Source organism: Lynx rufus, unplaced genomic scaffold (assembly GCF_022079265.1).
Source record: "Lynx rufus isolate CCGP_SWC_20201006 ecotype Redwood Valley unplaced genomic scaffold, mLynRuf1.p SCAF_7, whole genome shotgun sequence".
NCBI classification, from domain to species: Eukaryota; Metazoa; Chordata; class Mammalia; order Carnivora; family Felidae; genus Lynx; species Lynx rufus.
Window position 1 is genome coordinate 14283002 of NW_025814889.1, and position 15320 is coordinate 14298321.

At 40.0% G+C, this 15320-nt stretch overlaps 1 protein-coding gene across 1 annotated transcript in view; it reads right to left on the reverse strand.

Moving 5' to 3' along the window:
- The window catches only part of ITGA8 (integrin subunit alpha 8), a 187140-nt gene that overhangs the window by 25466 nt on the left and 146354 nt on the right, over positions 1 to 15320 (reverse strand). The window contains exons 24-25 of the mRNA XM_047067331.1: positions 11009 to 11114; positions 8144 to 8302 (exon numbers count right to left, since the gene is read on the reverse strand). Of these exons, the coding sequence (XP_046923287.1) occupies positions 8144 to 8302; positions 11009 to 11114 (265 nt within the window). The remainder of the gene's footprint in view (positions 1 to 8143; positions 8303 to 11008; positions 11115 to 15320) is intronic.

A 15320-nucleotide genomic window follows, 5' to 3' on the forward strand; every position in this document is an offset into this window, starting at 1 on the left:
CTAGGGAAGCCCAAGGAAAAGGAAGCTGCAAAAATAAAGAGTGACTGAGGATGTCCAATCCTGCAGCCAAGTAAAGAATTAGGACTAAAAGGAGTCATTAAGTTTGTCACATAAGAAATTATGGACACATCATCTAGCAGTTCCCCTCTGGGTATTCATCCGAAGAAAGGGAAAACACGAGCTTGAAAAGATCTATGCACCGAAGCACTACTTATAGTAGCCAAGATACGGAAGCAACCTAAGTGTCCATTGGCAGATGAATGAATAAAGATGTGGGGTACACACACACACACACACACACACACACAAATATTATCCAAACATTAAGAAAAAGAAGAAAATCTTGCCATTTGCGAAAACATGGATGACCTCACGGGCATTATGTTAAGTGAACTAAGACAAAGAAAGGTAAATATCATGTGGAATCTAAAAAAAAAAAAAAAAAAAAAGACCACCCCAAATCCCCCCAAACCCAAACTAAACCTCTAACTCATAGATACAGAGAACAGGTTGGTGATTGCACAGTTGGGGGACTGGGGAGGGGGGTGAAATGGGTGAAAGTGGTCAAAAAGTACAAACTCGCAGTTATAAAATAAACAAGTCCTAGGGGTGGAATGTAGAGCATAGTGACTACAATTAATATCGCGCTGTGTATTATTCCTGTAGCGGTCGCAGTAGCAGTAAAATAATAGCCCATAGAGAAGAAAACTCTTCAGCTTCCTGTGTGGTTGCATCAGATGCAGCTTGTGCACAGATAAATAACACGTTTGTGGTGGCCCCTGGTGCGTCAGCACTTACAAATACTTAGGAGTGGTCTCTCAGCAAAACACAGGACTTACTCTGAGCCAGAGAATGAACGAGACCCACAGCCGGGGCTGGTAAAACATGCTTCCTTCTTTTAGCGATATTGTTTTACAGATAGAGGAATGTCCCTCCTAAACACCACACTGAGAATATCTTCCAGTGACTTCCAAACCAGTGCTCTGAAGTGGCATTCCAGAAATTGTTTCAAGATACAAAACAAAAACCCAAAACACAAAACGAACCAAAACCAAAAAAAAAACAAAAAAAAAAACAAAAAAAAACAAGGGAGAAGTTATCCAAGAAATGTAAACAACAGGTACAGCCTATTTTCTAGGTGAACTTTTGGAGCCTGTTTCACAATCGATTGTGAAGCCACAGGTCATGTGTTTCCTTAATCTGAAATCCTTAGCGGTGAGGGCCTCTTAGCACCCCTGTTAGGCAGACGTTCGGTGCAGAATACAATTTGCTAAGTGCTCTGAGCAGCTGGTGGCAAACACTCAAGTATCTTCTTCAGAACAAATGTGAAAATTGCTCCTTTCTGTAATAAGGAAACAATTGTTAGTAAATACGGTTCTTTCCCCCCAGCTGCTACTCAGATTTTGACTCCAACAGGAGTTTTCTATTTTCATGACTCTTCACCAAGCTCTTCACTCTGGGCTACGTTTAAATTTATGAATTAAAGGGATACTGGATGGTTGGATTGCGCAAGACAGCTGGAAATGCAGCTTTTGAAGAACACAGTTGGGTGAGATAAGATTAAGGGCTCTTTGAACCCAAACAAACACAACGCGTGCTCTCGTCTTCTTGTTTGTGATTTGTCTTTGCACCTCAGGTAGTCCTAGTTCACAAAAGATGGTGGACTTTCTTTCATATAACTCTTCGTCTACAATTAAGTCGAAGTAGGGACAGACCATGGAGGTCAGTCTACCATGTAATTTTCCTTAAGACATAAATGTTAAGGATTTGTCAGGAGAGGAAAAAAAATCCACTTTTTTTTTAAAACATTCTGAAAAGTTCATGCGAAGAATGACTAAAAGAATCCATTCACTCCATTGGCGATTTTGAAGCTTTTCTTAGTTGTGGGACATGTTTTTGCATTTTAAAATTTACAGGAGGACCTGAAGACCATCTTAAAGAGAAGATAAGGCAGGGGCACCTGGGTGGCTTGGTCGGTTGAGCATCTGACCTCGGCTCACGTCTTGATCTTGCCGTTCCTGAGTTCCAGCCCTGCGTCAGGCTCACTGCTGTCAGCCTGTTAGCGCAGAGCCCGTTTTGGATCCTCTGTCCCCCTCTCTCTGTCCCTCCCCCACTTGTGCTCTCTCAAAAGTAAGTAAGCATTTGAAAAAGAGAGAGAGAAGATAAGGCAAAGAGAAATTGACCCTGGAGAGTGTATTCCCTTTGGTGGCTGAAAATCGGACCTATAGGCACTGTTAAAAATAAAAGGTGGGGCACCTGGGTGGCTCAGTTGGTTAAGTGTCCGACTTTGGCTCAGGTCATGATCTCATATTTGTGAATTTGAACCTCACATCGGGCTCTGTGCTGACAGCTCAGAGCCCACTTCTGATCCTCTGTCTCCCTTTCTCCTCTGCTCCTGCCCTGCTCAATCTCTCTCTCTCTCAAAAAATAAACATTAAAAAAATTTTTTAAAGTGAATGAAATAATTCTATCAAGGGGAACATGAGAGAGAGAGGAGAGAACACAAGTGGGTTGGGAGCTATAACCAGTGTTCCTGCATTCTGAATTAATAAGAAGCAGTAAGTAAATGGAGGCAGTAATGAAGGAAAAAATTCTCTTAAGTGTAAGACACAACTGCAAATTTGCCAAGCCAAGCCACAGTCTGTGTGCTCACCGATTAAAAAAAAAAAGAAATAGAAAAACCAACAACTAGTTGTAGAGCTCTAATCCTTGGCAAACGGCCTCTGTGTTTCTGTGTCCACGTTTGTACTATCTGGTTGTAATTCGGGCTTTCTGTGAGAATGGTCTGGTTCCAGACAGTTGTAACCTTCTGCCTTCCAGGCTCCAAGGTCTGTTCTTTGGGCAACAGTGGCTTTCTCTCTTCTTGCCATCACCCTAGCCCAGCCTCTGTCCGATCGTTTGTGCCTCCGGCTTCTTTCTTGAGCTGGGGCCCAGAACGTGGTGCCCTGATCTCCGTGCAGGTTGAATTCCGGCACCTCGCTTGTCCCCCGCCTCCCCGGGGTACAGTCTGATATTGCGCAGCCCTTTTGTCCAGTTCTCATACTTGGCTGTTGGTGACGAAACCTTGCCAACTTCAAAAAACATCCTTTACTCTTTATGCAACTTTGGTTCCTAAATAACGTTTGCTTTTTCAGCTCCATCTTATCGAGAGATCATAGCTTGTCTGGAGGACTCCTCAAACCCCAGGATAAAGTTCACCAAAATAAGATAACGGATAGTTTGAAATCATTCTTTGACTGCCTTTAGAATGGTTGAGAAATGCTGTATCCAACTGTAAAAATTTATTTCAAGAAGGATCTGGAATGAATTAGATGTAATGGATTGGTTGGGAATGCTGCAGACAGTCGAATGTTTCATAATGTTTTAGATGGTGCAACGTGAAGAGATTGCCGCGTTAAAATCCTGTCTCTGGGGGCGCCTGGGTGGCTCAGTCGGTTAAGCGTCCGACTTCAGCTTGGGTCATGATCTCACGGTCCATGAACTCGAGCCCCGCATCGGGCTCTGTGCTGACTGCTTGGAGCCTGGAGCCTGTTTCGGATTCTGTCTCCCTCTCTCTCTGCTCCTCCCCTGCTCGTGCTCTCTCTCTCAAAAATAAATAAATAAACATTAAAACAAAATTAAAAAAAAAAATCCTGTCTCTGAAGCCTGGAGGCAGAACCTTCATGGCCATCTGCTCATGCCCCTAAGTTCTTAGAAGACAGAGAGATGAACTTGATGAAGTGAAACCATCATGGGAAGAACAGAAAACAAAACACAGCAACCATTTCACTGGGTGGCAGAAGTGAAAACAGGAGTGAATGTACCCCAGGTGCTGCCCCACCCTCTGGTCCCCCTGTGCTGGGTTGTGTGGCTCACTCACTTTTCCTGAACCCCATCACCTGCACACGCTCCCATTTACCTTCACACTTGGGTGTTTCAACAGCATCAGCAAAGCAGGCTAAGCAAATCCCCACAAAGCCTGATATGAGGCAAGTATTTAAAAAACAACTCACAACTTCTAGAGGCATTTGAGTGTGTCCTTGCCTGCACCCCACACCCCCCAAATTAAGTCACTGATGCTCTGTATTTGGGCAATGAGTGCGGGTGAGAACTTCTGCCCCTTGTCTCCCATGATCGTGGTGGTGACTTTCAAAGGCAGACTGCTCTTCAAACTTTGGGGACATTTGGGCCACTTGGTGGGATAATGAAACTGTACCGGTCACTGTTTGGAAGACTGAATTCTGTTCAGACCTTATCAGACTTTGAGGTTTATGTGAGGAGACTCACATTTGGAATGCATGTTCAATTTACAGATGGGTTATATTTCAGATGATTTTAGACTAGGTGTTTGGCACTCCGAATGCATTTCTCTTTAGAAGCAATCTTTTAAATGGTGGTTCAGTTTTCAGGCCAGCCCACAAAAAAACCCTTACTTTATCTACAATATGGCTTTGATGAGTAAAACTATGTATTTTCAATAAAAAACAAAGCCAGGAGGTTGCTATAGGAGTAATTTTTTTAAAAAAAGCAGAAAGAAGCCATATTGTGTTAAATACATTAGTTATATTAAATGCTATTAGATTTAATTAGGCAGAAAGGAGAAATTATTTTGAAATGTTGTAGAGCGTCTGCAGGGGATATCTGGGGAATTGCAAAGGTTTTAGAGTTGGTGGTGGTAGGTACTTGGAGCGGATGGCCTAGAAAATGCTTCTAAGGAAATCTGGACAGTTTCTTTATTATCAGCACATTTCCTGAGACATTTGTGGGAGCTGCAAAGAAGCAATGAAGAAGGGAGCTACCTTCAGTAGTTAAGTTGGAAAAATGAGAATACATACAGAAGGGGGAAGTGGACAAAAAGGTGTTTGTGACCCTGAGAGAAAGGGATTTTGCTGCGGGGAAATCAGTTGAATGGTTGGAGAGGCAAACATGGTGGGGAACTTGAAAATCGTCCAGAGGATACTTGAGAAAGTTGCTGTGGGAGCTTTCCCTCTGACAGACCCGTGGCTGGCCTGGGATATTGTGGTGGCTTATCCAGTGGGGACTGCAGTATCCTCAGGAAGAACTTAGAGAAAATGAACTGCTTGTAGATGCAGATGTTTTAGGAGGCACTCACTAATTATTGCTCTATTTATAAAGACATTGTAGGAGCACCTGGGTGGCTCAGTCAGTTAAGCATCCTAGTCCTTTTTTTTTTTTTTAATGTTTGTTTATTTTTGAGAGATAGAGACAGAACACGAGTAGGGGAGGGGCAGAGAGGGAGGGAGACACAGAATCCGAAGCAGGCTCCAGGCTCTGAGCTGACAGCCCAGAGCCCCATGTGGGGCTTGAACTCTTGAGCCGTGAGATCATGATCTGAGCCAAAGTCGGATGCTCAACCGACTGAGCTACCCAGGTGCCCCAAGCATCCTATTCTTGATTCTAGCTCAGGCCATGATCTCACGGTTCCTGAGATTGAGCCCCAAGTTGGGCACAGCACTGAGCATGGAGCCTGCCTGGCATTCTCTCTCTCCCTCTGTCTTTGCCCTTCCCCTGCTCAAGCTCTCTCTCTCTCTCTCTCTCTGTCTCTTTCAAAATAAATAAATAAACTTAAAAAAAAAAAAAGAAATTATAGAACCGAATCATAAGGAATTTTACCTTGGTGGGCAAATGAGATTGATTATTGATTACTAGGATTTAATTTTTGCCTAGATGAATGTATTTTGACTGCCTTTACCTTTTGCTACACCCACTCTTTCTCTGCTTCCTAAAGAACTAAGTTAAAAAAAGTATATTTATTTTAAAATATCTATATTAAAAATATAGCAATTAACTTTGATGTAAGGATCTGAAATTGATACCTAAGTTAAAAAAGTTTCCCACACCTATTCTAGATCTAATAAATAATTTGTTCTTTGCTAATTTCAATTCATATTTAAGACAGAGAAAAGAATGTTTAGCTCTGTATTATCTAGGAAGAAATAAATTGCCAAGTAAGTTTATAGCAACTTCACCAAGAAATTATTTAATATCTTAAGCAGAAAATAACTTTCAGGTACTCTCAGTTTTTGATAGCTGCTGATATAAAATTTACTGATAATTAATTTTTAAAATCTATTCACTGATAAAATCCCTTTTAGACTGTCCGCGTTATACATGCTACATATAAGTAAAGGTACTTGAAGTAACTGAAATTAAAAACACTTCAAGTTTTTCATTATTCTGAATTTCAAGAATTCATGAATTGTTATCATTTGTTATTTTGGGGAGCTATTCCTTCACCCTGTAATCAAATCTTCTTATATTCAATTTCCACAAATTGAGAGTTTTATAAAAGCATAATTAGGTTGCATTTAAAAAATTACTAGCCTTAGGTTTTTAAAAGATGTTTATTTATTTATTTTGAGAGAGAGAGAGCATGCTTGAGTGGGCAAGGAGCAGAGAGAGAGACGGAGAGAGAGAGACGGAGAGAGAGAGAGAACCCCAAGATCCCGAGCCCCAATCGGGGCTCGATCTCACGAAGCGTGACATCATGACCTGAGCCAACATCAAGAGTCAGACGCTTAACTGACTGAGCCACGCAGGCACCCCCTAGCCTTAAAGTTTTAATCAAAGGCTATACTTTAAAGAAAATCTGTGTGGCAGGGAATGCAGGTGCACGAATCTGTCAACACTGAAGGCAAACTATCTATTGGTATTGTTCCAGTCACTGCGAATAATTGTTAAATCACAAGAAAAAAGAATTCATAACCAACATGGGTCATATCACACAGGTTACATAAAATATACAAACATATATAAATAGTGTCATATATAAACCAAACATTACACTCGGGAGTTTAGAAACCTTCCCCATGATCACGTGCTCCAGGAATCCACGACTGAAGTAGAGAACCCAGTAACTACAGCACATGAAATGTGAAAGCTTTAATTGCTTAGATGTTACACATTATTAACATTTGAAGATGTTACTTTATAGTAAGCCACTGTCCTTGAAGACATTAAAATCATCTCAATGAAGAGCCAAGAGAGAGGAAATGGAAAAAAAAAAAAATCAGGGAGGCAGTATTTTAAATAATTTTGTGGAATACAAGTGGCCTTATTTATTATTTCCCCTTGAAGAAGGAGACTTTTTGCCCTATAAATCCTTTAATACTGAACCCCTTTTACTCTTCCTCTCTTGGAATAGAAGGCACGTTGGGTTGAAGAAGAAAGCCTTTCATAACTGGCCACGTCTCAGCGCCACCTGTTCGAGGAGAGGCAGACCCGCGTTCCAAATCGTTGAGTTAGTATTTCATGAAGCGCCATTTCTAACAGAGACACTGTCTCCCTGAGCTGCTAGACAATGTTCATTCTTAACACGAAGTTCTCTTTTGAGGATAACATCGGGTTACAAACCTTTTTTTTTTCCCCCTCCATTCAAATGTGATATTCTCCAGCGTTGATGCTAATTATGTTCTTTTCTTCCCAGAAGAAACTTAAAGCCAGATTTGGATCTTAATCTGAATGAGATGAGCTCCTTGGACATTTGAGCTCCCAGCATGGATGTCAGGTGGGGGTTGCAGAGGGGCAGTTTCAGGCCCCCCTCAGGCCCTGCCTCTAAACAGACCTCCAGGTGATTGGCTATGCTTAAGAATTGGAAAAACACTGCTCTAGGCTTCTCTATAAACTGCACTGAAGAATGGGGTCCAGAAATTTCCAGTCTGGGGGTTCTCAGGGCACTGAGATGGCCTTTGGCAAATTATCGCATTTTACTACTTGCTATTGGCAACATCTGGAGAAGCCCATGTTGGCAAAGATCCTTATATCTTTTGGCAATGTACCAAAAGGACTCCAAAAATAGCATTTGGTATGAATTCTCCAAAACACGACATGTCTACTTATGATTTTGGTTTGGTTGTGCTGCAAGTCAAACCATATGCAAAAGGTACACATTCAAATAGACTAAATAAATGACAGGTCGCCATGAGCAACAGAACCAAGAGAAATGTAAGTTTTCTAGGAGTGACAGTTTAAGTTAGGTCTGGCATTTTAGCCATAAAACGAAAAGAAAAGGCTGGACAGATTATCACTGAAAGAACTTACTCTTGTAATTATTTTGCCTTAAAAAATAAAAGCTACAGTTTTCATTTTTTTTTTCCTTACCCTAATAAACAAGCAGAACAGCTTAGTTGGACCAGGCTCCTACCTTTATATCTAGTGGGTTGATGTCAGGATTTGTTTGACACTGCAGAGGTCCGAGAGTTTGAATATGAAAAACGTAGAGGAGAAATTCATCCCGGGCAGAGAATGGCCAGCCCACCTCCAGGAGAGTGTCACTGATGGTACTCGGTCCAATATTGTGCAGCTACAAACAAGGAACACATCAAATGATGGTACAGCACAAAACAGAAAGATGAAACCAAACGCCACATACTTCATGCCCAGCCTAAAGAAGCACGTATTTTTGGCTTTAATGCATCTGGGCTACGATAGTGGCTATACGAAAACAGAATCTTTATTGGCCAGAGATGCTCCGAAAACAGGTGCTGGTGCTCAGACAAGAATCTTCCATTTTATGAAGCTCTCAGGGCAGATTTCCTTAGCAAAGACCATGCAAAGACCAGGTCCGATGATGATGTTTACCTTAAATTTATATTAATTTAATCACAGTGCTAGAAATGCAATTTTAATTATGCGCTTTCAAAACCTAGTTACTCTTTCTTTACATTGAAATCTGCCGTTTTCCTGACTACCGACTTGTCAATTGTAACCATCTGTGGTGCACTGTCTTTCACCCTCTGGAAAAATGGTTATCCATCAAATGCTGAAGACCGTCCAGCCTCACCACAGTTCACTGCAAGTGTGCATTTCAAAGCTGGGCTTCTTCTGTTTTAATCAGTGAATCTCAAAGAAAGGCCACATCTCATAAAGAGATGAGCATTTTAAACACATGAATCCTATACTCACAGGACACAAAAAACAGCTTGAGAAGTTCACTAAATGTATTTAAATTTCTTGTGGTTTTGAAAATTCACTTCAAAGTTAGCAGGAAACTTTTGCCCCCCTTTTTTTTTCACAGTTCTGATCATTATACTGATCAATGAAACAATTTATAATTGGTTTTGCTTATTAGACGGCTCACTTAGTTCACATTATCAGAGCAACATGACATCCACTGATAACAGTATATTTTGAGACATGAGAATAGCATGGAAGAAACATGTGACAATTGCTTTGTCACCACGGATTATTACCCTAAAATCTTATGATCCGTTTCTTCTAAGATTAGAAGCAGGGCTTCCCTGAGAATCACTGAGCTTGAATATTGTGGCAGACTTTAAAGTTTCACCCTTCTTAAGCAGAAACTGGTGCACACAAGTTTAATCAATTATTTGACATTTTTTTTTTTTTTCTTTTCCAGCGAGGTTCTTAATCCGAGTGGCCTTGGGGACTATGTTATCCTTTTGCTATCAAGACAGTTTAGGGCAAAGCTTTGATCCAGCTTTGGACAGGGCTGATTCTGAACCTCAGGTTGGGCAGATGACAGAGGTTTTCGTGTTGACGCTGTGCAGGAGTTGATGCTTCTTTCCCACATATGTAAACAGCTCATCAGTTTTGAAATGGCCTCATTGTTAACCTTAGAGAATGCTATTCATGTCCCTTGTAGCTTGAGATGAAAGTCACAGTCAGGATTATTAGGTCAGTGGAATGAGTTATACAGGAAACAGACAGCATTAAATAAAAAGGGACCTCAAACAGAAGACGGCTTGGAGCATCATTTTTACCAAAATTCTATTCCTGATCCTTTGACAATGAACAGGAATAACTACTCTCCACTAATGGTATTTATTTTATTAAAAAAAAAAAAAGAACAACTACTGAACTAGCCCTTTACTACATATTAGTTTCTAACTCTAAGAAATTTAAATGTTTCAGTAATTTTTGTAATGTTTATTTATTTTTGAGAGACAGAGACAGACAGATCGTGAGCAGGCAAGGGGCAGAGAGAGAGGGAGACACACAATCTGAAGCAGACTCCAGGTTCTGAGGTGTCAGCACAGAGCCCGACATGGGGCTCGAACTCACAGACTGGAAGATCATGACCTGAGCTGAAGTCAGGTTGCTTAACTGACTGAGCCACCCAGACTCCCCTAAGAAATTTATGTTTCAGATGATGTGTCAACAAAGTTACTCCCTATTCACAATTTAACACTTGAAGTAGAAAAAGATCATCAGGGCTTTTTCATGAGCTGCTGGTTTCCTTCTGGAAAATATTTTTCTAATTGAGGACTACTTCAAATCTCAGAATAAGTTATATATATATATATATATGGTTATAAGTTATATATATGGGTTTTAATATATATATACATGTATGTATATATGTGTGTATATATATATGTGTGTATATATACATACATATATATATATATATATTTTTTTTTTTTGTACAATAGTGAATAATCCATAAAATTTTCTCTGTCTGGTACCTTCTGGTTGGTGACTTTCAGTTTAAGAGGTGGGTAGGTTTTAAATGTTTCTACATTTGAAAATGTAGGAAGAGGCAAAACACAGTTTAGGAAGCTAATCATTTTGATGCTTAGGCTGTCCAAACGTTAAAAGAAGAGGAATTAAGGAACATTTAAAAGAGAACAGTAGGGGCGCCTGGGTGGCTCTGTCGGTTAAGCATCTGGCTTTGGCTCAGGTCATGATCTGGTGGTGCTTGGGTTCAAGCCCCACATCAGGCTCAGCGCCTGGAGTCTACCTCAGATTGTGTCTCCCTTTCTCTGTGCCCTCCCCTGCTCATTCTCTCTCTCTCTCTCTCTCAAAAATAAAAACATTAAAAAAAATCTATAATAAAAAGAGAATAGAAACAAGATAAAATAGTCTCACTACATAACGGCTCTTACCACTAAAAAGCAAGCAACTCATACAGTCCCCCGCTCCAATATGATAGCAGCATATAAAGCTCAGATCTTGGATCGGTGTCTTTCAAAATGTTACTAAGAGTTTATTGGTAAAGAGTGTAAGAGAACACTCCCAACACAGCTTTAAGACAGACGAAAGCTACCTCATAAATATGTTCCACCACTGGTCCAACTCCCTCCTCTTTGTGGAGCTCCTCTTCTGGTTCCCAGTTAGGAACGGGCAGAACGATCTGCGGAGGGTGCGACACTCTGAAACATGGAGCGTTTTGTTAATTGCTGCTGATGACACAGGTGAAGAAGGCTTCACTAGTGGACGGTATACGAACAGCAACTGGACAAAGTGGCCCTCAATTTATTTGAACTATTGAACTATAGACTTATAGTCTATATAGACTTATAGACTGTTTGAACTATAGACTTATTTGTCTATAAGGAAAAAAAGTATGGAAAGTGACGTCTAGCAAAACAGCTAAAGGAACAGTAAAGGATCTAAAACATCTTCCGAAGGCTCTTAATTCCTAGTCTCTAGCTCAGAGGTGGACTATTTTATAGTATCTCATCTCTTGGGCACTAGGGGGCAGAGTGGAGAGCATTCCTGAGTTGAGATGGATAATTAAACATATACACATATAAATGTATAAAACTACCTATAGGTCCTGTGCAAGTGTATGAGTGTGTGTGTGTGTGTGTACAGGATATAAATCCCTGCTTCAAGCCATACCAAGAACTGGGACTTTTTTTTGTGGATAAAAGTCTAGAATACCGTGTGGTGTGTTAAATAATGAGTTGTGAAGAAATGTAGTTTTTAATTAAATACTTCAGAGGAGAAAAGCAGCCACTTGTATACTCCTCCTTCTGAGATTTCTTGGGCTTTCCCCAAAGCTAGGCCCAGAGCCAAAATAAAGCCTGATGGAGTTCTAGAGTTGTCTTCTAGATAAGTTAAGGGTAAGAGAGAATCACATGATTTAATCATGTAAGTAGGATATTAACTTGATACATGGATATTTCTTGCCTGCCATATACACTTAGAAAGCACTGGGTGAATACAGTACAGTATCTGGCATTATTCTACAGTAAAAGCTGGTTACAAACCAAATTGTTATTTTTATATAAGCTTAAAAAGGTGAATTCCCAAAAGAACATTTTTTTTTAGCAATTTTTAGGTAAGGTATGTTTAAAAGAATTCCTAGACCTTGAACAGAACTGTTAAAAGCAACTCGAACAGAAAATCCCTCTTTTGGCAATCAGATGTCTTAAATGCCCTTTCAAAGGCATTAGTACTTAACACAGCCTCTAGCAACTTCAAACAGCTATCTTTATTTTCCCCTCTGACTAATCTCTTTCTAAAGCAGAAAGCAAAATTTACTGGGCTAAATACCAAGGGCAAGTAACTTAATTTCTGTGTGTCCCTATTTCCTCATCTGGAAAATTATGATAAACTCTTCGGGTTGTATACCACAAATGATTGGAAAACAACTCAAATGCTCTTGGTCCAAGTTAATTTGGCTGCATTGTCTTCTGGGGGTGAGTGGTAGAAGTAAGTATATTTTTTCAACTGACAACCCACAGAAATTCTACTAAATTATAAAACGCTTTGCTTTCATCCTTAATGGGCAACTGTTCAACAAAAAGTGCAGGGCACAGCCTTGCGGGGCTGGTACCTCAATGTTGCCTACCCTTGTATTGCTTTGTTGGTATGTGATACTCCCCCTTCTGACTTGATTTGATTAATCCATGTTCAGACCAAACTCTGGGAACTTGGCGAGGAGAAGAGTACAGAACACAGAAGGTTACTTTCATTTGAGTGAAGCCCAGAGAGTTTGGGCTTGCTTTCCCATGGAGTTTTCACAACCTAACCACCCAAAACTTTTCTTTGCTCTTAGCAAAGGCCACAGAGAGCTGACTCCATGCTCCACATCCATTGTGAGGCTCTAGGGAAAACTTTTGTTTGTTTTGTTTTGTTTTTGTTTTTGGCATAGAGAACAAGTATAGGACACGTATAGAACAAGTATGAAAATTTTTTTCTGAAAAAGTGTGTTCTTATGGTCATCAATCCTGTAAGACTGGTCATAAATGCTCCAGTATCACAGAACCATAAATACTTGGAACTTGACAGGTGCTATGGAGGTGATGTGTTCAAAACCCCTCATTTTATACATGAAAGGAAAACTGGTGTTCAGAAAAGTAGAGGTTAGTTGCAGGTGAAGACCAGAGCTCAGGTTTACTCAGTACCCTCCGTTTTACTTCCAATATATGGTTGACCCTTGAAAAACACAGATTTGGACTGTGAGGGTCCATTCATATGCAGATTTTTTCCATATATAAGATACAGTACTGTAAATGTTTTTTTTTCTCTTCCTTATGATTTTCTTGGTGACTTTTTTTCCCTCTAGTCTACTTTATTATTAACATACAGTATATAACGCATATACAAAATATGTGTTAATCAACTGCTTAAGTTATCGGTAAGGCTTACTGTCAACAGTAGTTCAGTTTTGGGGGAATCAAAAGTTACATGGGCAGGGGGTTGGTGGTTCTAACTCTTGTGTTGTTAAGAGGTCAACTGTGTTAATGCACCAACAGGGGCCACTAAGCAGCAGTGATTTTAGCAAGGACAACTTAAACTTCCTGCCCCATTTCTGTAACAAAATCAAATAGAAATCTGTAAGGAAACAAATAGTCTATTATAGGGCATGGCAGAATCATTCAAAAGGTATGGCTCACAAAATTCAGTTATCTACCCTCTAAGACTTTTTCTTTTCTTTAAAAAAAATTTTTTTTAATGTTTATTTATTTTTGAGAGACAGAGAGAGACACAGACACAGCATGAGCAGGGGAGGGGCAGAGACAGACAAAGACACGGAATCCAAAGCAGGCTCCACGCTCTGAGCAGTCAGCACAGAGCCCGATGTGGGGCTTGAACCTACGAGCCATTATATCATGAGCTGAGCTGAAGTCAGACATTTAACTGACTGAGCCACCCAGGTGCCCCTAAGACTTTTTCAAATCTGGGGAAGCCGTGGCAAAAACAATGACTCTCTAAAGATTCCAAATAAATAAGTGAAAGGTTATTCCTGGTTTCCAAAATTATTATTTTTTTTTAAGAAGGAAGAAAGAGTGTAATCAACTATTCGCCTAGGATAAACAGCCCAAACAGCCCTTACTGAATAGTGCTCACATTCTAAGATGGAGGACAGACCATTGTTCCATGGAGATGCACCAGTAATATGAAGAGTGGGGCACCAATGGTAATACTAGACATTAGGAAGGGATTGGGGAAGCAAGGAATTAGGTTTTTGATCAGTTAAAGTCTATATGCTATTGGATGTTCAAATCTGATGCTGCGGTAGTATGGTAGGGACCCTATTTTCGTAATCCTATTTTCAAACACTATTAGTCCTAAATAGCAGACTACTATTTATTGTGTGGAGCAACAGTGGCTCTGACCGCAATGGCCAGTGTCCATACAGACCATGGTTGTTCATGATGGCAGTGTCCCTTAATCAAACCCACTCAATCCTGATTATATTACAAAGGACATGATTTTATTACTTGTTGTGAGCTCAGTACATGTGGTGCTGCCTCTTGTGGCCAATTTACTTCTTACAGACCTCAATGCTAAATTAATCCTTTGTCCCAACAAATGACATGTAAATCTGCTGAAAGACAGTGTTGACACCATCTGGCTTTAAAATCAGTAGAACATGGGGCGCCTGGGTGGCTCAGTTGGTTGAGCATCCGGCTTCTTCGGCTCAGGTCATGATCTCACGGTTTGTGGGTTTGAGCCCTGCGTCAGGCTCTGTGCTGACAGCTCAGAGACTGGAGCCTGTTTGGGATTCTGTGTCTCCCTCTCTCTCTGCTCCTCCCCTGCTCATGCTCTGTCTCTCTCTCTCTCTCTCTCTCTCAAAAATAAATAAACATTAAAACAAATTATAAAAAAAATAAATAAAATCACTAGAACAATTCTCAGTATTTTTCCCCATTAAAAGAAATCAACCCGTTTGAGTTTATTTTTAAAATTATAAAAATGAAATAAGAACTCCTAGAGATGGTGGATGATAAAATATATTGGAATAAACCAACTGGCAACAAAAAAAAGATTTTTCTGGAGACTGAGTGTGGAAGATTTTCAACACAGCAGCTGTTTGTTCCTTGAAGAATTAAACATTGGAACTAATATTTTTGCTGAGTATTTGGAATAAAGAGTTTTATTTTGCAAAATGGTTAAAAAGAACTTTAACACTATGTTAGAGAATAAACTGTGGTCAAATGTTGGACATTTATCTAGCGATTAAAAAACCTGCACCCAGATGAGAAATCCAATTTTAATGACCTGCTTTGAATATTGGTAAAATGAATAGAAAATGTCTTTCTTTTTAAACTTAGAAACATTGGTGTCATCATAAATGATGGCAGAAATGCACTTGTAAATATTTGTCTTACAAATTGGATATA